This window comes from Bison bison, unplaced genomic scaffold (assembly GCF_000754665.1).
Source record: "Bison bison bison isolate TAMUID 2011002044 unplaced genomic scaffold, Bison_UMD1.0 scf7180017864100, whole genome shotgun sequence".
Lineage (NCBI taxonomy): Eukaryota > Metazoa > Chordata > Mammalia > Artiodactyla > Bovidae > Bison > Bison bison.
Window position 1 is genome coordinate 482,258 of NW_011494672.1, and position 25,110 is coordinate 507,367.

The following is a 25,110-nucleotide window of genomic DNA, read 5'->3' on the forward strand; positions in this document are numbered from 1 at the left end:
TATGACCAACCTAGATAGCATATTCAAAAGCAGAGACATTACTTTGTCAACAAAGGTCCGTCTAGTCAAGGCTATGGTTTTTCCAGTAGTCTTGTATGGATGTGAGGGTTGGACTGTGAAGAAAGCTAAGCGCCGAAGAATTGATGCTTTTGAACTGTGGTGTTGGAGAAGACTCTTGGGAGTCCCTTGGACTGCAAGGAGATCCAACCAGTCCATTCTAAAGGAGATCAGTCCTGGTTGTTCTTTGGAAGGAATGGTGCTAAAGCTGAAACTCCAGTACTTTGGCCACCTCATGCGAAGAGTTGACTCATTGGAAAAGACCCTGATGCTGGGGGGGATTGGGGGCAGGAGGAGAAGGGGATGACAGAGGATGAGATGGCTGGATGGCATCACTGACTCGATGGACACGAGTTTAAGTGAACTCTGGGAGTTGGTGATGGACAGGGAGGCCTGGTGTGCTGCAGTTCATGGGGTCGCAAAGTCAGACACAACTGAGCAGCTGAACTGAACTGAACTGAAATATTAATGAATGAGAAAGTAGCTATTTAGTAAACCAGTTTATTTATGGAATGAGAGTTTTTGAAACAGTATTTGTAATGTGATTTTGTTCCTAAAGTGAGTTATGTATCAAATATTACTTGTTAAAAATAGAAAACATAATTCTTTTGTATTTGTTTATAAGAATCAACTGATTACTAATTTTAATCAAAACCTTTCTATAGATATTGGATAGGATTGAAAATGAATACCTTGACTTGATAGGATAACTTACTCCACTTTGGTTACATGTCTTTTTGTGAGATATCTCTTTGAGCAATAATAACTCTTAATACCAGATCTTAGACTGCTTATCTTTTTGATCTTTGTTTTATCTTTCATTTCATAGACTTGATATTTACATATAATCTAATGTCTGATATTGTCTGTTACACTTATTAATGACTTTATTAATAACATTTGCCTTTTTTGTGTTCCTACCACTGCCACTTTTGATCGTTTTTCGTCATCTTTTGTTGTTAATAGATACTGAGCACCTTTTGTATGCCAGGCACTGCACTCTTTTTTTTTTTAAGAGAAAGAAAGCTAAAGTTCAGAAGAATTAATGCTACACAAGAAAAAAGTGGAAGAAATGGTCTTTGAACCCATGTTTAACTCTCCATAGAAAACCTTTTCTTTCTTTTCTGTGCTGCTCCTTTCTGCAGCGCACACACACCTGTACACCCACTCTTCCCACATCCTACAACTGAACTGTGGTTTATTTTTATTGCAGAGTTGTCTCAGGATAAGAGCTTCCCTTCTGTAGAAGTGACTTGTTTGGAATATCCCGTGGTTTTGTATGTCATGTAGGAAGCTATATATGCTAGAAACATTCTCTCTAGATCTCAGTTGATCCAGTGATGCTGTAACATCAAAAGTGTAAAAACACTACTGGTTATTCTCATTACTATTATAAAATAGTAATTCAGTAGCCTCTGAGAGTGAGCCTACTCCAGCCCTGCCTAGAAGAAAGAATGTGCTATTAGATATATTAAGGAATAGTTTCTTCTTAAGATAAATGAATGGTGTATTGTATAGTTCTTTGGTTTTTCTCAGTGACCATAGAGGCTGGTACTGCAAGAGACAGCTCCATCTGCAGCTGGAAGATTATTTATTAGCGAGTCCTACTAGCATAGTACTGTGCTGTCCAGTCTTATGCAGACAGTAAATTTAAAGAAATGTTTTTATTTAGATATCCAGTAGTAGAGTACTGATTCCAGTATGTCTGAATTGTAAAGATCCTCTTCACACACAGGTATCTACAGGAGGTGGGTTACACAGATACTATTCTAGATGTGAAATCCAAACGAGTGCGAGCTTTGTTGGGCTTTTCAAGTGATGTCACTGACAGGGAAGATGACAAAAATCAGGACTCAGTTATAAATGGCACAGAAGCCGAAGTTAAAGAGACAGCAATGATTGGGTAAGTATTTTGTCTGGAAAGTGGCTTGGCTGTAGTTTTAGTTCTTATTAATATTTTTGGCTTATTGGTGACACGTGTGATACTTGCACTTCTAGGTACTGCTGCACAAGTAATTTAATGATAAAGTTTAATAAAAAGTTTAAATTTTTATACACAGGGATTAGAGTTATCATTTATGACTTTTAAGAATATTTTTATTTAAGGTATTTTTATTTGCTTGAAATTTATGTATTTAATATAAATTTTAATACATTGAAGCTCAGTCATCTCTTACTATTATAACTTCATAAATGATCTTATTTGGAAATTCACTTCAAGTCTGTAAGAGTGAACTTTCATTCTTGGTGACCCAGAAATCATATAATACTTAATTCTTTTGATGTAAACCTTTTCTTAGCCATTTTCATTTATCTAATAATGCTGTAACTCCTCTTCATTTTAGAAAATTATCTATTTCAAGTGTGTGTGTATATATGTGTGTGTGTATATATATATATATATATATATATATTCTACTTGATAGAATAAGTGAAAAATTCAGTAGCAGGAACATTTCATTTTGATTTTTGGGTCAGGATCTTCTCAACCCAGGGATTAAACCCAGGTCTTCTGCATTGCAGGCAGATTCTTTACTGTCTGAGCCACCAGGAAAGCCCATATACCATACAATTATATTGAATTCTGCTTAAAATGAAGGCGAACAGTTTAATAAGGAGATTCTTCTTTATTGAAAAAAAAATTGGCATAATTCTTAAATTAAAAAGTCAAAGTGTTTGAAATTTAAATATGTTACTTTATTTTAACTCATGTTTAGGCTGGAAGAATGGTTTTAGTTGAGCTCTGTACATTTTCTAGTAAGAACATAGTTTCTGTTATTTGGGACATAAACTAAAAATTATGGGGTTTAGGTAAAGGTTTAAACATATGTCTTGTAAACAAATGTCATTGGAGCATTCTTAAATGTGCTCATTAATAGTTAAGATTACATAACTTGTTTTCATAAATGTAAGATGTAGATTGTTTCTCTTTGTAGACATAGATAGTGTGGGCATTAATCCTGGTTATATTTTCACCTATTGAATTAGTTTAAATTATTATAAAGATGCTTAAGAAAGTCCACTCTAGTCTTTTGAAACTGATAAAGGTATTATCCTGAATCTTACTTCTGTAGGGATGGAGAGTAGGTTAGAAAAGAACAAAAACATAGCTGTCAGCAGATTTGAAATTTAAGATTTGTCTGTTTTGAGAATTTTGTTCATAGTTATGGCTAAATGCTTTTCAGGAAAATGTCTTGTTATCTAAAACATTTCCTAATGAACTGGAGAGCAGTCATTCTATTCTGGTCGTTAGGAAATTGATGAATTTCTTTAGAGAGAGCTAAATTAAAATCTCACATATTTGAAAAGTTAATCATTTCCAAAGATTAAGGGTTTATTCATCAACAGGATCGTTTTGTAATAGTATATTAGTTTAACTAAAATACTGTTTTTAGTAAGCTTCATATACACATTTGCTTTTTTCAACTTTTTAGCTGTTTAGAAATATGAGATTGCATCAGAGAAAATTCTGTATTTACTGGTTATTTTCTTAGTTATGGAAGAGGAAGAGTTGAAGAAAGAAAAAAGGATAGAGAAAAACAGAGGCAGAGATAATAAAAATATTTCAAAAAGAAGTGCATTGTTTGGCTTAAGAATCAAAATAATACTAAATCAGAAGGAGGAGTTCTTTGTATTAGATTGCCATAAGTAGTAGTTATGATTGAAAAGTACTTTTAAAAGAGTAACCAGTTTCTTCCTATATTGCTTTTCCAGTTAAAATCCATGGAAGTGTAATAGATAAGAATCAGTGCAGATCCTAGTGTGATTTTGGTGGGGGGGTGGTTATAATTCAATATAAACAGAAGTCAGAATATATAATATATTCAGATAATATAAACAGAATTAGTCATGGATTAATTCTTACACTAAGTTTAAAAAATTAACTGAGCAAGATGTATATGTTTTAAACCAGAAAATCCGAGTTAACAGATTCTGCCTCCGTGCTGGAGAATTTTAAATTCCTTGAAAGTGCAGCTGCAGATTTCAGTGATGAAGATGAAGATGATGACATTGATGGAAGAGAGAAAAGCATCATTGATACTTCAACGGTGAGTTGAATAACTCAGATATAAATATTTTTAGGGGCTATTATACATACTTTAAAAATCCATATCCTTCAACTTAAACCTTTAACTTTTATTTTTCCTTAAATTTGGGGAAATTTAATCTGAAAGTTTTTGTTTTGACTTCAAGAACATTTTTAGTATAGCAGTTTTCTCCTCAAGGCCCTCATTCTTTAGCTTTTTGTTAATTCATTGAAGATTTCAACATTTTTATAGGGTTTGTGAATATGGTAAATGTGTGTCATAACAATGCATTGTTCTTGGTGCTATAAGACAATAGAACTGACAGACCCGTTATGGTGCCTGATGGTGACTGGCGTCAGCTCTAAACGGCGCAGTTTTTGTTTGTCGTGTCAGGGTTGCTTTGGTAGGCAAGGACTCCACATTTTCAGACCTCTCCCATTAGATTTCTCCAAACATGTTTAGGGTTCTTCTGTGGTTTTGTTCAGATTTTTGTAAGTTTATTGACTTTCCCATGGTAGAGTCCTGGAATAAGATGTACATCTAAATTTTGCTTCTCCCTTCTCGTCCCTTCTTTATTCTGTCCCCTTCTTTTTAACATCTCTCCTCCCCCTTTTTAAAAAAAATTTATTTAATTGAAGGATAATTGCTTTACAGAATTTTTTCTGTCTTCTGTCAAACCTCAACATGAATCAGCCGTAGGTATACATATATCCCCTCCCTCCTGAACCTCCCTCCCATCTCCCTCCCCATGCCACCACTCTAGGTTGATACAGAGCCCCTGTTTGAGTTTCCTGAGCCATACAGCAAATTCCTTTTGGCTATCTATTTTACATATGGTAATGTAAGTTTCCATGTTACTCTTTCCATACATCTCACCCTCTCCCCCTCTCTCCCTATGTCCATGAGTCTAGACTCTGTCTGTTTCTCCATTGTTACCTGTAAATAAATTCTTCAGTACCATTTTTCTAGATTCCATATACATGTGTTAGAATATGGTATTCATCTTCCTCTTTCTGACTCACTTCACTGTGTATAATAGGTTCTAGGTTCATTCACCTCATTAGAACTGACTTAAATGTGTTCCTTTTATAGCTGAGTGATATTCCATTGTGTATATGTACCGCAGCTTCTTTATCCATTCATCTGTTGATGCACATCTAGGTTGCTTCCACGTTCTAGCTATTGTAAGTAGTGCTGCAATGAACAATGGAATACATGTGTCTTTTTCAATTTTGGTTTCCTCAGGGTATAGGTCTAGGAGTGGGATTTCTGGGTCATATAGTGATTTTATTCCTAGCTTTTTAAGGAATCTCCATATCGTCTTCCATAGTGGCTATATTGATTTACATTCCCATCAACAGTGCAAGAGTGTTCCCTTTTTCTCCACATCCTCTCCAGCATTTATTGTTTGTAGACTTTTTGATCATGGCCACTCTGACCAGAGTGAGGTGATATCTCATTGTAGTTTTGATTTGCATTTCTCTAATAATGAGCGATGTTGAGCATCTTTTCATGTGTTTGTGAGCCATCTCTATGTCTTTTTTGGAGAAGTGTGTGTTTACGTCTTTTTCCCGCTTTTTGATTGGGTTGTTTGTTTTTCTGGCATTGAGTTGTATGAGCTGCTTGTATATTTTGGAAATTAATCTTTGGTCAGTTGTTTCATTTGCTGTTATTTTCTCCCACTCTGAGGGTTGTCTTTTCACCTTGCTTATAGTTTCCTTTGCTGTGAAAAAGCTTTAAATTTAATCAAGTCCCACTTATTTACTTTTGTTTTTATTTCCGTTACTCTAGGAGGTGGGTCATGCAGGATCTTGCTTTGATTTATGTCATTGAGTGTTCTCCCTGTGTTTTCCTCTAAGAGTTTTGTAGTTTCTGATCTTACATTTAGGTCTTTAATCCATTCGAGTCTTTGTGTATAGTGTTAGGAATGTTCTATTTTCATTCTTTTACATGTAACTGTCCAGTTTTCCCAGCACCATTTATTGAAGGGGCTGTCTTTATCCCATTGTATATTCTTGCCTCCTTTGTCAAAAATAAGGTACCCATAGGTGCATGGGTTTATTTCTGGGCTTTCTGTCTTCTTCTGTTGGTCTATATTTCTGTTTTCATGCCAGTCTCTCTCCCCGTTTTTAACCTCTCTCCTCTCTTCTCTCTCTTTCCCTCTTCTCCTTCTCTTTCTTCTTCTTCCTCCTCCTGCTTTATTTAAAGTAGGAGATGAAGGCATGCTTTGCTTTTAGGAGAGCGTTCACATTTCCTCCTTCACGTTTATTTAAGAAGAGGGAGGAGGAAAGGAAGGAAGGATAAATAAAGCAGACTGGACCTAGACTCTAGGCCTGGAGCTAAAGTCTCAGTTCTGTCACTAATTATCTGTGCTTTTTAATCCTTCAGGCTTAGTTTTTTAGTTTGTAAAATTGGGCTTATAACAAGTACCCATCTTATCCCCAGAGAATTTTGTGAGGAATAAATGAGACACTACTTTTGAAAACGATAGGTTTAACTATAAAGTTCTTTCTCTCTAAGTGTAACTTCTCTTTTCTGTTTGAATCCTCTGCTTCCATCAGAGACTCTCAACTTACTATTTCCAGATTAATCCCCGGGCCACTATTCGGTAGTGTTGTGCTTGCTAATACAGCCCTGCCATGGATGTTATTTGAACTTGAAGAAGTTACTCCCTCTTTTTATTATTCAAACAAGTAGTAATCACGTGTGTTTAAACTGACTGTAGTAAAATAAAATGCCAAAACTTGTATAATAACTTTTCTCTGTCCTAATCATTTGGAAATTTTATGCTGAGTTGTGATTTCTATGGGATGATTGGACTGAGATACTATTTTTCTGTCAAAGTACTTTACTTGTAGCTCAGTGGTTAAATAATAACTATAATGCTTTAAGTTTTGTTAGTCATTATGTTAGTTAAATATTAAAAAATCTATAAACTGTTTATTATTCCTATCAAGTATGGTCTTAATAGAAATTCCTAACTGTAAACTGATTTCTTTTTAAATAATCAATTTCATAAATATCCAGACTTCCAGTTAGTGCCGATTATGGGAATTCTGTGACCAAGCCATGAAGGCACAGCTAATGTAAACATATTTAATTCTATTTAAATGCTGGACCCAAAGATTCTTCTAGTTCTCTTTTAGAAAAATATTTCTAAATAAATAATTAGTTTCTTTATAATAGTTTTGTATTAGTTTTGATCATTTTTATGATGCATTAATTTTCACAGCTGCAGTTTAATAACTCTATGCCAAAAGACTTAAAAAATCTAACTATGTAGCAATGTGTAAGCAGGACTTAAAAGATTGATTGCAGTGCTATATATATAGAGAGAGAATGGCTGAAAAGTATCCTATTAAAATGTTTAGTAGAACAAACAGGTTTTTTAAATGTCACTTTATTCCCTTAATTAAAAATAGTTAAATAGATTCAACTAAGAAAATAACAGAAGCACAAAGCTCTTAATAGCTGATGGTTGTGTTCAGGCTATTAATAGTGCATTTTGTTAGAAAAGACACATAGGTTCATTGTCCTTTCTGGCTCTTTGTCCTATATTGAAGTTTGATTATTCTTTGCATTACAGTCTGGATAATTTTCCTCCTTTCTGTCTCCTTCTCCTTTCTCATGATTAACTTTCACCTTATGATTCCAGAGATATTTCTAAATGTATAAAAATGAGACATAATGGTCCTTGTTAGATTTGTTATTAAATCTAAGTTATGTATATCTCTGAAAGATCAATATTTTAAGAAAAATTTGAATATATAGACAGTTATTAGAGAAATTGGTGGAAGCTTGGGACGGTGGAAATAATAATGGGAAGAGTTCTCCCTCCCCAACTCCCTCCAACGGAATACCTTCTCAATGTTGTAGCATGCATTTCTGAGTTTGTGGTTTTTGTGATTTTACATTTTGTGAGGGAATAATGTACTAGACTTAAAATTTATCATGGTTATATTCTGAAAAATTCTTGCAGTGTTTTATGAAGTGTTTCTTTCTTTGGTTAGATTAGAATATCTGCACATTGTACAGATTGCATTCCAGAAATGTAAGATTTGATTGTGGTTCTCATAATACAGTATGTCAAGGACATTTTTCATCTGCTATAATATAAATTCATGTGTTATATTCCAATGTTTTCAATATGTGATTCCATTTGTTTATTTAAAAGAAGCCATCATTGAACAAAGTTTAAATTACTGCTTTAAAATGTTTAATATATATAAAATCTTAAAATGATATCTGTGTTTTCTACTGAATTGTATAGGTTTGACACAGCAAAGATGTATTTTCTGAAGAAAATAATGATTGGGTTTTCTCATTCAGGGGTAAAGGGATATTATCTTCTTTATTTAAATTAATTCCATAATATATTCCAATATTTTAATTGAGCATGCTTTTTATCATTAGATTGTTAGGAAGAAAGTATTGCCCGATAGCAGTGAAGATCGAGATACAAAAGAAGCTCTAAAGGAGTTTGACTTCTTGGTTACATCAGAAGAAGGAGACAATGACTCCAGAAGTGCAGGCGATGGAACAGACTGGGGTAAGGAGGAATGCTGTATCCAACAAGAGATGTTATATAAATGAACAAAACTAATATTTTACTAGGAAAGCAGCATCTTGAAGAACGCTTGAAATCTTGAACACTTGAAATACTGAAATCTTGGACATTCTATGGACTTTTTACTATCATGACCTTTTTTCCAGGATGTGTGTTTGTTTAAAGAAGGTTGTACAGCTATTTACCTTCCTCATCTTTTTTTTTTTTTTTTAACATAAGTGGTAGAGTATGAAAATAATTTGAATTTATAGAATGTTTCTGCCTAAACAGTAGAACTTGCAAATCTAGATTTTGTGGAAATTGAGTATGAGAACATTGTAGAAGATCTCATTATTTTTTCTTTTCTTTCTTAGTTTTTTTTGGCCTTGCCACATGGCATGTGGGATCTTAGTTCCCTGGCCAGGTATCAAACCTGTGTTCCTTGTAGTAGAAGTACAAAGTCTTAACACTGGCCTGCCAGGGAAGTCCTTGTAAAGGACTTAGAAATCTCATCTCTGGCATCTTCTGGTTTACCACAGTTCTCCTATAATCTTATGTTACTGTTGTTATCAGTATGGTGTTAAGAGGGTGATATAGCTAAATTTTTACTTTAAAAAGCTGAAGGCATTCTAGGATCTAAAATCTAACTCAGTTTAATTTATTATTAAGATGTAATTGATGAAAATCTAAATTTCTGATTGTTAGATTTTTCTGAAAAAAGGAGACTTTCTATTAATGATAGTAGAATAAAAATGTTGAGTTTTTAAGTTCAGAGACCCAGTGATCTGTTTTTTAAACTGTGGACTGAAACTTGTTAAAAATAGATTTCTGATTATTCTGGTTCATTTTGGCTTATTTCAGTCATTCAGCAAATACTGATTATGTGCCTTCTTTGTGCCAAGTCTTTTAGATGAAGATCCCTACCCCTGTGGGCCTACATTCTACTAAGAGGATGTAGGCAGTAAGAGATAAACATGATAAATGATGTTTATCATGTAAGTCAGAATGTGATAAATGCAACGGGAAATAAAAAAAGTAGAACAGAGTAAGTAGGATGGAGAGTGCTGGGGACAGGGTAGGGTGAAGTGGATTGGTTACAATATAAGATAGAGTGATCATGGAAGGTGCATTGAGAGGGTAACATTTGAATGAGAGACAGCATGGATGAGAGAGTTAGCCACATGGTATCCAGGGAAAGAGTGTTCAAGAAGAAGAAAACTAGAACATATGCCCTAAGATAATTGTAATCCAGGTATGTTTGAGGAATTCAAGGAAGCTAGGGTGGCTGGAGCAGAATGATAATGAGGGGAATGTAGTAAGAAGTGACCGAATCAAGTGGAGATGTGTAGACCACTGGTGAGATGGAGAACCATGGGACTGTTGAGCCAGAAGGGTGAGGGACATGATCCAACTTTTGTTTGAAAGCATCACTTTGGCTGTGTGTTGAGAATAGACTACCCAGGGTGATTAGTGTTGGCAGTAGACATGAAGTACATAAGGGAAAACACTTGTAATTCTAGCAAGAAACAGAGGTCAGAGAAGGGTGGATATGCTGAGGAGTCATCAGATTCTGGATGTGTTTTAAAGGTAGAGAAACAATATTTCCTGAAATAGTTGTTGTGGGGTTTGGAAAAAAAGGGAGGTTTTTGGTCTGATCAAATGAAAGTATAGCTCAGTTCAGTTCAGTCGCTCAGTTGTGTCCGACTCACTGCGACCCCATGAACTGCAGCACGCCAGGCCTCCCTGTCCATCACCAGCTCCCAGCGTTTACCCAAACTCATGTCCATTGAGTTGGTGATGCCATCTAACTATCTCATCCTCTGTCATCCCCTTCTCCTCCCGCCTTCAATCTTTCCCAACATTAGGGTCTTTTCGAATGAGTCAGCTCTTTGCATTAGGTGGCCAAAGTATTGGAGTTTCAGCTTCAGCATCAATCCTTGCAGAGAACACCCAGGACTGATTTCCTTTACAATGGACTGGTTGGATCTCCTTGCAGTCCAAGGGACTCTCAAGAGTCTTCTCCAACACCACAGTTCAAAAGCATCAATTCTTCAGTGCTCAGCGTTCTTTATAGTCCAACTCTCACATCCATACATCACTACTGGAAAAACCATAGCCTTGACTAGATGGACCTTTGTTGACAAAGCAATGTCTCTGCTTTTTAATATTCTGTTTAGGTTGGTCATAACTTTCCTTCCAAGGAGTAAGTGTCTTTTAATTTTGTGGCTGCAATCACCATCTGCAGTGATTTTGGAGCCCCCCCAAAATAAATCAGTCACTGTTTCCACCATCTATTTCCCATGAAGTGATGGGACCAGATGCTACGATCTTAGTTTTCTGAATGTTGAGCTTTAAGCCAGATTTTTCACTCTCCTCTTTCACTTTCATTAAGAGGCTCTTTAGTTCTTCTTCACTTTCTGCCATAAGGGTGGTGTCATCTTCATATCTGAGGTTATTGATAGGGCCTTCAAATAAGTTGGGGAACCCTGTAGATGGAAGAGATTGGATGAGAAAGATTGGGAGTTTGGTTTTGTGTGTTTGGTTTTGATTAGTTTTCTAATGGAAATGCAGAGTAAGCAAGTGGATATATGTCTTTGAGTTCAGGTGAGAGTTCTGAGCTAACACTTACATAATGTTATATGTATATAGTAATTCATTTTATAGTAAGTATAAAATACGTAACATATTTGCTTTTTAAATTTTCTACTCCTGAAATAGTGAAAATTAATGGTGGCATTTCTTTTTTCTTAGAAGCTCAGTTTCCAGCTTTAAATATTTATAAATTAACGGGTCACTTAAATCATTTTAAGTGTTGAATGCCAGATTGATTAATAAGTTTGCAAGGTGCTATTTATAAAGCCTATAAAATAAAAGTGGTCTTTTGCTGATAAACACATGCCAGAAATATAGTTTTTGAAAAGATCATTGAAGACTATTTTGTACAAACGCTTAATAATCTTCTTTCATTACATAAATTAGTAAGAAATTTTTTTTGTGAGTCAATCCTAATCACAGTCTGAAAATGAGGGTTTCTTGATTGTGGACTTTTGAGGCTTAATTTACTAAAAGTCACTCAAATGTTGCAGTTTTTTTTTTTTTCCCCCCTATGTGTGTTTCAAGGGAAATTTAATATTATTACCAAGGAAATAGAATTGACCACTGTTTCTTGGATATTATATTTCTTGTGACATGTATCTAATGAATAAATAATAACTTTAAAATTGGTAATACTATGAAGAAGATGGTTGTTATGTCATTCATGGACATAACAGTGAATTGACTTTGAATGTTCAATATCTTATTGAAAAAGGCTGTTTCATTTGTTTCACTCTGTTTAGAAAAGGAAGACCAGTGTCTCATGCCTGAAGCTTGGAATGTGGACCAGGGAGTAATTACCAAACTCAAGGAACAATACAAAAAGGAGAGAAAGGGGAAAAAGGGGGTGAAGAGTAAGTGGAAAACATTGTATCTGTCAATCATAAATCTTACCTCTTTCATATCCCCCAATTTTTTTTTCCAATGTTTTCCTAAAACTTACTTACTCTTTTTTTTTTCCTTCTCCTGACCTCTTTCCTTTTCACTTGCTCTTTAGGGGTGGAAATTAAATGGTTAGATATTTGGTCATGAACTTTGAAAAAGAAAAAAGCTGTGAATATAATTATGCAACCATAATGTATCCCAATAATAAATCTAGAGCATCATGAGTGTATGGGACTGTGTTTTCAAACATAGCAATAATTTGATTTTTCAAATTATATGTGCTTAATTACAGTAATGATTTTTTACTATTGATAATTTAAATCTCATCTAGTGTGACCTTCTGGCAAGCCACCAAAATAATTGCTTACAATTTTAGGTCTTGGTCACAGAAAGAAGGTTAATTTCTACCCCTCAATATCCTGGCTGTTCATAACACATGGTTCATTTGCTCTCATCACTATGTGTTATACAGGTCACAGAGTCAGACACAGCTTTTTTAAAGTGCTTATTTTTCTAATTTAAAATTTTGGCCAATGTCATTTATAATATTACCAATTAGATTTTTTCTTTTCCCAACAAAATGTGTTCCACATCAAAAATGGAAACGAAAATGAAATTTCTAGCGCTGTGCATCATATATATATATTATCTTATTCAAGTTATTAGTAAGGTTTAACAGTAGATCTAGTTAGGTATATAAAATAGAAATACAAAAGCTTTCACACATCCCTGAAAACCATCTTAACCACCTTTTTAGGAGAGCAAGGTTAAATTACCTCCTTGTGTTACCACTCTCATTGACACTATGGACATGGGTCTCCCTTGTACGGCAATAGGAATTTCATCCTTTGGGATATTAGTGTACAGTGGGATTAAAATCCAACTTGAGTGAGGCGTGTATTTAAAATTGCAAAAGACTGGAGGGATATGCTTTTTCTTTTTCTCTTTTTTGTAGTGATGCTAAGGATTATCAAAAATTAGTCATTCATTTATAACCTAGTAGTTACTCATAAGTATTTAAATCTTTATTTAAAATATCTTAGAACTTGCAAGTATTTCACTTTAATGGATAGAAAATCAGTGGCCTTTATTGATATTAGCATTGTACCAACTATTATGTAACAGAGAGAACGTCATTTAATGCCTTCTCAGTATTAATTAAGCACAATGAGAAAGGTTAATATTAAAACATAAGAACATTTTCTACTTTTTATTAAAAATACTGATACAATTTAATTTTAATAAGCAATAGTGAGACATGGTTTGTTATGACTTTTCATAGCCATGATAAAATCATTTAAGCTGAAATTTTAAGGAATATTTGTCAGATGCAAGAAACAAGGAGAATGTTTTATTTATCAGATTGACTTAAAGTTAATATATTTGTCATTATGCTACAATAATAAATGTCTTAAAATGTAAAAGACCTTTTAATTGAAAGGGTATCAAGAACTTATGTAGAATTCATCTATTATTTATTATTTGGTTCTTATCAAATATCAAGGCTTCGCTGTAGTTGGAGTTTAGCATTTGAGGTCTCAAGCTGCACCATTTGACCGAAATAGTATTCCTGCTAACAGAAGCTAGTGGATTTCCTGAGCCTGAAGATTGTGATCACTGTTTCAGGCATATGGTACATAGCTTTTTAGTATGGTGAGAAAAAATGATTCTTTAGGAGGAGAAAGGCTAATGTTTTTCATGAAGAGAGAAGGACTGAAGAGTTCAGGACATTTTATCATCATCAGTTTAGGTTATCTTGATAAAATGATAGTCTGGGAGCAAGAGGAGACATGATAAAAACAGAACTGAAAGACGTAAAATGAAAACAGAACTGAAGGAAAGCTTTGAATTGACATATGAAGCATTAATTTATAAAGCATAATAGGTATCTTTTTAAATTGAGCTGTTTCTCATTGGAAGAGGTTGTGTCTTTATAATATGGGCTAGTAGAAATATTTTCAGTCAAATTGTGTTCTCTAATCACACTATCTTAGAATATATTTCTAGGCAATAGTTAAAATTGCTTAAAAATAGGAAAAAGCCATAATGGACTATGGGTAAGATTTTCCCATTCTTAATTAAACTTATAACAGGAAAAACAACCGAAGATCTGTTTCAGCCTCTATCCTATATAAAACAGTCAAAACAGGGATGTGGGAGAATGAAGCATCAAAGTACAGGTAAGTAATTGGTAGGGTGTGAGACTTAACCTTGGGTACCATATTTTCAGGATGTAAAGCAATGAATGCAGCTTAATTTAAACACAAAAGAATGTGATTGTTTAGTACTCAGTAGCTTCACAGTCTGTGGTATCTGTGTTTAGAGTTGCATATAAGGATTCTAGAATATTTTTAATGATCCAAATTGCACAGGAACATTTTTTCATGCAAATAATGACATTATTCCATTAGCTTAATTTAAAAAATATATGTAAAACATAATTTTTCAAGAGTAGTATACCTTTTTAAAAGTCTTAAAAACTTAGAAAATAAATTACTCTTTAATATAATACAGTATGGTAGTTTTAAAGGTGAATATTGGCAGATATAAATAAGGTTTATGGCACCATTTTGATGCAGTTGGATAATTCTGTTTTCTCTTTTTTGTTCTCTCCCTCCCTTTTCGGGGCTAGGGCCCAACAGGTCAAAACTACAAGATATGCTTGCTAATTTGAGAGATGTTGATGAACTTCCCTCCTTGCAGCCATCTGTGGGTTCACCCTCCAGACCCAGCAGCTCCAGGCTTCCTGAACATGAAATAAATAGGGCAGATGAAGGCAAGTACTTGTGACACACTAGAGCACAAAAAGCACTTGGATGTACTTACTAAATTCAGTTAGTAGAGAGCTCTCTAAGAGAAGAGTTTTACTCTACACATGTTTAAACTATGTATGTAGTACTCCACATTGTAGGCTTTCTTATATTCAAGGGGGTTTGATTATAGCTATAGTCTTGTAAGACTTGAAAAAGGATGCATAAACTTAAAACCAAGTCTAAATTGTAGTTTAGAACATCCCCCTGCAGCTTCACAGAAGCCATGTAGTTGATGTGCGTACATGTAGTTCTAATACCATCCCAACAATGAGAAAACTGAGTATATACATAGTTAGTAAATGTTTACTTTGAGACTCACATAAATGTTTTCATGCTGCTGCTGCTGCTAAGTCGTTTCAGTCGTGTCCGACTCTGTGCGACCCCAGAGACGGCAGCTCTGGCGTCCCTGGGATTCTCCAGGGAAGAACACTGGAGTGGGTTGCCATTTCCTTCTCCAGTGCATGAAAGTGGAAAGTGAAAGTGAAGTCGCTCAGTCGCGTCCGACTCTTTGTGACCCCATGGACTGCAGCCTACCAGGCTCCTCCGTTCATGAGATTTTCTAGGCAGGAGTACTGGAGTGGGGTGCCATCACCTTCTCCGTTGTTTAAGCAATTTATCATTGACAAAAAGAGAAAAAAGGCACCTGAAAGTCTAGTCACATTTCCTTGTTCTCTCTCAGTCCTTGTCTATGTGCATATACTTTTTACAGTTATAGTCACCATGTAGAAGAATTCAGTTGTATTTATATATATAAAATCATAAATTCATGATTATAATTTTAAGATTTAAAATTTTAAATTAAATATTCTATTTTAGACTTGATACCTAACCATTCCCCTTTTGGATATTTAGATTATTCCCAGTTTTTTATAGTATAATCTTGTGTTATATAAATGCAGTTTTCCATCTCTTAGATAGAAGTTCTGATATTCCTATTTATAAATTATAAAATGCTTATATGTGGAAATTGATTATAAAATATATATTTACATTAGCTGAAAGTCATGAGTGACATAAAATTAATCTTCATGATTAATGAATATATTTTGAAATTTATTTTTGAAAATTGCCTTGAATTTAAATATTATAATTATTTGCAGTGGATATGTCTCTTCAAATTATTATTTATTGAATAAAACCACCAAAGTCACAGAGGAAACATGTATTATTATTCTTTCTTGGTTTTAAATTTGGTTATTTTTTAGAGAAATGTAAATTGACAGACCCTTGATGGATAGATTTTTGTGTTTGGAATACTTTTTCAATAAATTGTTTGATCATTGCACAGCTAATTTATTAGTATTAATTATAGTATACTGGGAATTCGTTTTCCATACATTAAATAATGAAGAACCACATATGATACCTTTACATTCTAGATGAACAATTTATTTGACGTAGGTACGTATCTTTTAAATTAAGATGTGAATCATGGGGCCTCAACAGGTATGTTTGTAACTCACTAGGAGATTCATTCAGCTGATACTATAGATGTGAGAATTTTAATCAACTTCCTTTATTCTAAGATCAGGTCTGGATAAGAAGGAAAGTTAGTTTTTCCTCTTATTCTAATAATCTCAAAAGAATTTTATCAGAAATTTCATCTTATAGAATTCTTTTTTCTTAATTGAAAGATAATTGGTTTACAGTGTTATGTTGGTTTCTGCCATGTAATCCACTTATAATAATAGAGGCAGAATATGTTCTAAATGACATATATGCAGAAAAGAATGTATAAACCACAGAAAATGCCCCTAATTAAAAAAAAATTAAGAACCTTTAGAACAGAAGTGTTGAATGTCTAACTTATGATCTGTAGTATTGGTCCTACGTCTGCTTCCACAGTACAGAATTTTCACAAGTAGAAAAGGCATTTAAGAAATATGTTGTAGATTTAATTGCCTGTGACTGATGCTTTCCAGTCTCCAGTCCAGTTTCAGAAGAAGTTTCCATAGCTTGTATGTGCTATGTAAGTTTATTGCTATATTTTTATTATAATTATTCAGAAGGCAGTGAGTGCTGCACTTGAGGCATATTTAAATTATTTGTAAAAGCTGATTAGAGCCTGTAATATTTAGTTACTTATAGAAATGTGACCTCTAATCGAAAGTTCTAAGGACTCTTAGAGGGCAGTCAGTTCATGGTTTGCCCATTGGAGTTCTCTCTTTGGCCCTTAGGTCTGCTGGTTTAGCCACTGGTATGTGTGGAAGCAGTGCTTGGTTGCCTTTCTTTGTTTTCAGATTTTACTTGGCCATTCCTAGAACAGTTAGTTAAATTAGCCCATGCAGTGTGAGTGACCAAATCACAAATCTTAGTTTTTTGGGGGACGTGGGGAGGAACCATTTTCACTTCATATCTGAACTGAGTTTTCTGGCAATATTAGGCGTGAAAACAAAAGAACACCTGGCTGAAGCTCTAACCTCCTAGTCTCATGTGAATCATTTGGTTGAAATTTTGGCATGAAAATTGCTGTTCTAAATGAAACAATTCCTGCTCTTTATTAGTAAATGTTTAGAGTTGTTCAGACCCCTTATAAGACATGTGGTATGTTTGTGTAAAACCCATTTTTATTATTGCAGCTTTATTGTGTGGTGGTTTGAAAATGTCTTATCAATTTATACTCTATTTTGTTCTTGTAACGATTTTGAGTAGAGTTCCTGCCACTAGTATTTTTAAAAGTTCATAGCTGTTCTTTTCATTTCTTCAATATTTATGATTGAATCTAAAATTATATTATTGAATGTGAAACTGAAAAACATCTCATAAATCAATTCTCTGCATACATTGATTAGTACAGTTGACTTGTTTCTTAAAAAAAAAAAGTTCAGTTCAGTCGCTCAGTTGTGTCCGATTCTTTAACTTCTTCAGCAGCCAAAGTTAAACTACTAAATTCATCTAGTCAACTCATAAATGTTTGTCATCAATAAAGTCACTACCTTGAGAAAACTACTTGAAGAATGATCTCTGATGGCTTGTCAGAATGATTGGCATTTATAAGTGTTCCAGTAGACACTTTAATAAAAAACTTCTTTGAAATGAGTATTTTTAAATGAAATATAATAAATCTACAGTAAACTGCTAAGTCATAGGGATGAGCTCAGTGAGTTATCTCTAAGCAAAACCAGTCGTGTCACCACTGCCTAGGTCAGGAAGCAGAATGTCACCAGGGCCTAGAAGTCCTGATGGTGCTGCCTTCAAACACTGCCCCTTCCCTCTTCTCCAGCGGTAGTCTTGAGTTCTGACAACACAAATTAGCTTTGCCTTATATACGAGTTTTTTACTAATACAATTATGACCCATTTTCATTTGCGATTTCTCTTATTTAAGTTATAGAATTAACCAATTTTATTTTGAATGCAGCCAGCAATGTTCAAAATCACTATACGTGTTTTAATGTACATTACCATATGTAAAATAGATGACCAGTGCAAGTTCAACACATGAAGCAGAGCACCCAAAGCCAGTGCTCTGGGACAACCCAGAGGGATGGGGTGGGGAGGGAGTTGGGAGGGGGGTTCAGGATGGGGAGACACATGTTTACCCATGGCTGATTCATGTCGATGTATGGCAAAAATCATCACAATATTGTAAAGTAATTATCCTTCAATTAAATTAATTAAAAAGATTAAATCACTTACTGTACATATTTTAATAATTGATAGAAATCACTTGGGTAATTAGCATGAAATATCAAATGAGAAAAATCTACTTTTATACATTTATAAATTTTTTTCTATAGTGAAAAAGGGTTTGTTTCATGTTGTACTTTTCTAATTAGATGATACCTTTAAATGGTTAAAATATGGAAAAGAGCAAGCACTTCTTCAGGATTTTCTGTGTACTGAATTTTACTGTGTTTGAAAGCATTTATAAATAATCAAATGTAGATATGCCCTTATGAAATTAATTGTTGACTACTTAGAAGTGTTTTTTTTAATGTTTCTTTTGTCTTCCCCCTTCAGTGGAAGCACTGACGTTTCCTCCTTCTTCTGGGAAGTCATTCATCATGGGAGCAGATGAAGCACTTGAAAGTGAACTGGGACTGGGAGAATTGGCAGGCCTTACAGTGGCCAACGAAGCAGATTCATTAACTTATGATGTGAGTAGCAGTTTTATTTTTGTTGTTTTAATTTATTTTTTAAAAAATAGAAAGTTCATTTTATAGAAAAAGATGACAATTGTGAGACTTCTTCACAAGTGTGGAATTTCAGTTTTAATCACAAACTTTGAAAATATGAGCATAACAATACTTTTCACATCATGCAGATTAAAATTATAGGTTTTACCTAAATCTGTAAGTCAGTAGAGCTTATTCATTGGTTTTAGATAAGGGAAAGAATTCCTTTTTCTATCACCAAGATTGGGTGTGTCTTATGTTTTGAGGTACCATGTCTGCCTAATGGCAACATTTGTCTTGCTTATTTAATACATTGTGAATAAGACAACAACTGAGAAACTAGTTTTAGCTGTTGTTAGACAAGGTGTATGCAAGATACTTTGCAGATGCTAAGGTTGACCTATCAGTGATTTGGACCAAAACTGGAATCTTTATACCTTTATGCACACATCCATTTAGTTAATCTCAAACACAGTTCTTTTATAATTGTTCATTGTCATCAAGTATCAGAAAAACAGTTGCTTATTTCATAAAGTATTTACAGCCTACCTTATCTCTTCATTAAAATCCTTTCAGTTTTATACTTCATTGTCTTCGCTGGGGAATACAGTGCAGCTGCAGCCACGTAGAGGATGTAGTATGGATCCCTAAGTGGAACCTTGGAAGTATTCCAAAGAGGAGCCTCACCACTCACTCCTCTTCCCTTAGATCAAAACTCTCCCCTCTATGCTAAGCCCTTTAGTAAGTCTTTCGGGTTCTACCGCCAACAACTGAAATCCATATAGTACATCTTTTTTCTTCCCCTCCTGGTCCATTTTTCTTCATCTGGATCTACCACAATAACTTAACCTAAACAGGCTCCTTGCACTCCATTCTCCGATACAGATTTTGGAAAACAAAACAAAACAAAACTCTGTTTTAAGTGTTTTTATATCCTTATAATTTATGTCTTTTAAAAACACCATTTAGCTGGCTTTTATTTTTTAACCTTTGACAACCTTGTAAAATTAGGAAGCATTTAGTCTGTTTCTTTTTAAAATAATTAATAATATTTGTACTTAATCCTGCCATTTTTTGTGCCGCCTATTCTGTGTTTTTCTATTTTTGCCTAAATTGGGATTGCTTATTTTTTATCATTCACCCCTCTCCATTATTTGAAGCTTATGCACTCTTTCATTACTTTGTACATTACAGATTACTACACATATTCTTATCAAAATTTTATATACAAGGATCTTTAGAACACTTTATTTAAAAAACTCCCACCCAATGTACATGTCATTCCTGTTATATATTTTATTTCTGTGTACATTAATCTTCTACCAGCTTCTGTTTTGTATACTCAGTAGTCAGAATTATCTGTTTTACATTAACTGTCTTGTCTTTTTCCATTCTCCCCTGCATATTTGACTGCCCATCTGGGTTCATTTTTCTTTTACTCTAAGAATACAGTATATCTGTTTAATGAAGATCTATTGGTGTCTAACTCTCTTAGTTTTTAATTTTCTTGAATTGTCTTTACTTGTCTCTTTTTTTGCCTGACTAGGCTATTATCTCTGATTTCAAATTTCACTTTGCAAAAAATTTTTAAGTGCTGTTTGTTTCCTTTATTTATTTTTAATTGAAGGATATTTACAAAAATTGTATTGGTTTTTGTCACACTTTTTTTAGTGCTTTAAATATATTTCATTTTTTTGTTGTTTTCTCTTAAAATCAACTGTCATTTCTGTTTTTGGTTATTCAGTAGTGGACAGTTTTTCCTGTGCCTGATATTTCTCTATGCCTTGATTGTCATAAAAGATTTCGTGGTTTTTTAAAATTTAATTAATATGTTTCCTTGAGTTCTATAATGTTCTCAGCCATTCTCTTTAGATACTGCTTTTATACCTCTCTCCCTCCCTCTTTTCTTCTTCTAGAACTGTTTTATATTGTTAGATCCTCTTTCTATATTCTCTGTTTCTGATTCTCTTTCTTCTGTGTTTTCCATCTTTTGTTTTTCTGTACTTCAGTCTAGATTTTTTTAATGACTCATCTTCCAGTTCGCTAATTCTCTCTTCAGTTATATGTGATCTGTAATTAAACTCATCTAATGAAATCTTATATCTTTTCTTCTAGGGTTACTTTTTAAAAATTATTTACAGATTTCTTCCAGAATTTTCAGTCTTTTATCTTCTTGAACATAGTAAGCATGATTACTTTAAACTTTGAATCAGAGACTCAGCAGTAGTTCTGTTACTAATTATGTGTTACTTCTGTTTGTTTTCATTTATGCTGTTGTATCTCGTATGGGTATGGCTATTCTGTACTATGTCCAAATAGCTATATTTGAAAAATTGTCTCTAGAAATAATTTCAGGCCTAAGTTTACATCTTTCCACAAAGAGTATATTTTCGTTTTCTTCTCTCAGATGTCGCAGCCACTAGAAATCTGGATCACATGCTTCATTTTTAGTTTTTGAGATGGTCTGAAGCTCATCTACAATCTTTTAAAGGCTTTTGTTCTTCTAGTTCACTCTTATGTGTAGGATACAGCCTTCTGAAATCAAAACCTAAAGCCAGGTAGTCTACTAAGCCCTACTTTCTTGGCAGGCCCTGGACATCAATCTATATCTCTCGGCATTGCAAAGTCATCAGAAACACAGCTCAACCTCTCACCCATCTCTTTTGAAATCAGTAAACACTCGCTGGGGAAAACAGTTCCAGATATCAGGCTCACTTCTGTAGGCCTCTGTCTTCACCTGGATCCTAGGTTTTTTCCCACCATTTTGTTAGTTCTAGACTTTTTATTCTTAGCTTTGCTATTCTACTTGTCCTCAGTACACAGTTGGTCCTAATGATCTAGTCCATCATGACCAGAAGCAGAAATTCCCATTAGATGCTTTTGTTCCTACAAAGAGTTTGTCTAATACATAAAGGAATTCAGTCCTCTCTCTGGAGAAAGCTCATCCTATTTTCATAACTCTTAATTGTTAGAAAACTTAGTCTTTCTCAGTTTCTAAATGTAGTTCCTGATTTTATTAAGCATATTAGAAATCTATTGCTGCATAACAACTTGTACCACATTTAACAGCTTAAAAGAACAAACATTTATGTCTCACAGCTTCAATGGGTCAGCAGTCTGGGGACAGCTTAATTACGTGACTCTGGCTGTTTGTATAGTTGTAATCAAGACATTGACAAGGGCTGCAGTCTTACCTAGACTTGACTTGGGGGAAAATCTGCTTCCAGGCTCACTCATGTAGTTGTTTGAAGGCCTTGGTTTCTTGCTGACTGTTGTCTGGGGACCAGTTCCTCACCACATGGACCTCTCTGTAGGCTCCTCAACAGAGCAGCTGGCTTTTCCCAATGTGAGTGCACCTGAAAAGATAGCAGAAACACTCAGGATGAAAGGTTTTATAACCTAATTTTGGAAGTAATTTGTTCCAACTTCTGCTGTATGCTGTTGATCACAGAGCATCCTATAACGTAGAAGTGTGAAAGTGTTAGTTGCTCAGTTGTGTCCAACTCTTTATGCCCCATGGACTGTAGCCTGCCAGGCTTCTCTGTCCATGGGATACTCCAGGCAAGTATACTGGAGTGGGTAGCCATTTCCTTCTCCAGGGGATGAACCTGCATCTCCCACATTCCAGGGAGATTCTTTACCATCGGAGCCACCAGGGAAGGGGACTACCGAAAGGTAAAAATAGGTGGGGCTGATTGGGAACTTAGTGGCTGCCTACCACATCAAGATAATCAAAGGAATTTAAGTACTCTTCCACATGAAAACCTTTTAGCTCTTTAATAAGAATAACAGAGGTCAGCTCATTTGCCCTTGTCGTCTTAACCTTCCTGCCAGCCCTGCTTACCCCCGAAATAATCAGCCCCACTCTTAGAGTAGTTCCTCTTCACTTACTGCTTCCCAGGTGGCACTAATGGTAAAGAACCTGCCTGCCAATGCAGGAGACAAAAGAGACTCGGGTTTGATCCCTGGTCCAGAAGATCCCCTGGAGGAGGGCATGGCAACCCACTCCAGTATTCTTGCCTGGAGAACCCCATGGACAGAGAACCTAATGGGGTATGGTTCATTGGGTCGCAAATAATCAGACATGACTGGAGCAACTTAGCACGCATGCATTGCCCCGGTTGTGACGTGTCCTGTCCAAATTTCTCTGCAGATTTTTAAATTTCTGGGTTCTAAATTACAGTTTAATAGTATAGCCTCTGAAACCAGATTGCTTGATTTTGAATCCTGACTCCTCCATTTACTAGATGGCAAGTCACTTAACTTCTCTTTCCCTAAAATGGATAGTCTATAAAGTGGGGATAGTGTTAATTCCTACATCATAGAGTTGTGAGGATTAAGTGAGTTAATGCTTTTTAAGTCTTTTGAATAATGTAGAAAATAATGAATGCTGCTTAGAATACCAGTTGTTGTTTCATTGATAATTTTTGTAACTGTGAGTATGGTAACATTTCTCTGCTGCTGCTGCTGCTAAGTCGCTTCAGTTATGTCCAACTCTGTGCGACCCCATAGACAGCAGCCCACCAGGCTCCCCAGTCCCTGGGATTCTCCAGGCAAGAATACTGGAGTGGGTTGCCATTTCCTTCTCCAATGCATGAAAGTGAAAAGTGAACGTGAAGTCGCTCAGTCGTGTCCGACTCCTAGCAACCCCATGGACTACAGCCTACCAGGCTCCTCCATCCATGGGATTTTCCAAGCAAGAGTACTGGAGTGGGGTGCCATTGCCTTCTCCAAACATTTCTCTAGTATATTACAAATACTTGCTTACATCTACCATGATTGTTAGCCTTGGAGTATGAAGTTCATCCATGGTGCTTGTGTAAAGTCAAACACTATCCTCTTTAGCTTTTCTATTAGTTGGAATGAAAAAACAATGCAATATTTTTTCAGTTATTGAGATTGAGATTCTGTGGAGAAAGTGAAAGTCACTCAGTCGAGTCCGACTCTTTGTGACCCTGTGGACCATAATCTACCAGGCTCCTCTGTCCATGGGGATTTTTCAGGCAAGAGTACTGGAGTAGGTTGCTGTTCCCTTCTCCAGGGAATCTTCCCAACCCAGAGATCGAACCCAGGTCTCCTGTGTTGCAGGCAGATTCTTTACCATCTGAGCTACCAGGGAAGCCCTTTGTGGAGAAAAGGAACATAATAAATATATAATTATGTTTGTAATATTTGATTGTCTCTTCCAATTTTAACATTTTGTTGCCAGTGTATAAACTTCATTACCAATTTGAAGAAAATTTAGCTCTTGTCTGAAACCATTGAAAATTTTGAAAGTATCATCATATTCTGTAATGTTAACATGTTTAAAGATAATTTAGTTTTTCAACTCTTACCCAAAATTGCTTTCTATTCTATAATTCAGGTTTAAATCACTTGTCTTTTTAAAAAGCATCCTAGTGAAATTTTGTTTTTTGTTACTAAGTTATTTGATCCTTCTTCTGTACTGAATTATGTTATGTATTTTCTTATTATAGCATTCATATTTCTTCAAAGAAAACCATTGTTGACATATTGCTAATTTTGCCTATTGATTTGGTTATCTGCTTAAAAATTATATTATTTTGAAAGTTGCAAAATAATGATAGTTTAATGATGAAACAGTAAGAATTAATGCTGAAATACAGTTCCCCCCCCATTCTGAACTAAGTATATTGGTATCTTTTGTTTCTTTAATAGATAGCAAACAATAAAGATGCATTGAGGAAGACATGGAACCCCAAGTTTACATTAAGAAGTCACTTTGATGGCATTAGAGCCCTCGCTTTCCATCCCACTGAGCCTGTTTTGATAACAGCATCAGAGGATCACACATTAAAAATGTGGAATTTGCAGAAAACAGCCCCAGCCAAAAAGTGAGAATATTCTACTTCAACTGTATTTGAATAATTTAATTAATATTTTTTTCAGCAGAGAAAGCCTTACTTTATTATTTGCTGTTAAATTCCCCAAATAATTTCTTCTAAAACTGACCCTTAGGGAGAAATGGTTTGTGAATGCTGATTATAATCTTTATTTGGTATTTTAAATAATGTTACATTTCAGGAACCCTCTGTCTGTAGAGGTTTC

General features: G+C 34.7%; 1 protein-coding gene across 2 annotated transcripts in view; it reads left to right on the top strand.

The window, feature by feature from the left end:
- The window catches only part of STRN (striatin, calmodulin binding protein), a 111,322-nt gene that overhangs the window by 59,004 nt on the left and 27,208 nt on the right, over positions 1 to 25,110 (top strand). Inside the window, exons 5-12 of one of the 2 annotated variants that reach the window (XM_010838612.1) lie at positions 1,793 to 1,960; positions 3,971 to 4,106; positions 8,499 to 8,634; positions 11,970 to 12,080; positions 14,205 to 14,291; positions 14,744 to 14,887; positions 18,887 to 19,023; positions 24,721 to 24,896. In XM_010838612.1, coding sequence (XP_010836914.1) covers positions 1,793 to 1,960; positions 3,971 to 4,106; positions 8,499 to 8,634; positions 11,970 to 12,080; positions 14,205 to 14,291; positions 14,744 to 14,887; positions 18,887 to 19,023; positions 24,721 to 24,896 — 1,095 coding nt within the window. The remainder of the gene's footprint in view (positions 1 to 1,792; positions 1,961 to 3,970; positions 4,107 to 8,498; positions 8,635 to 11,969; positions 12,081 to 14,204; positions 14,292 to 14,743; positions 14,888 to 18,886; positions 19,024 to 24,720; positions 24,897 to 25,110) is intronic. The other variant, XM_010838613.1, reaches the window with a different exon arrangement.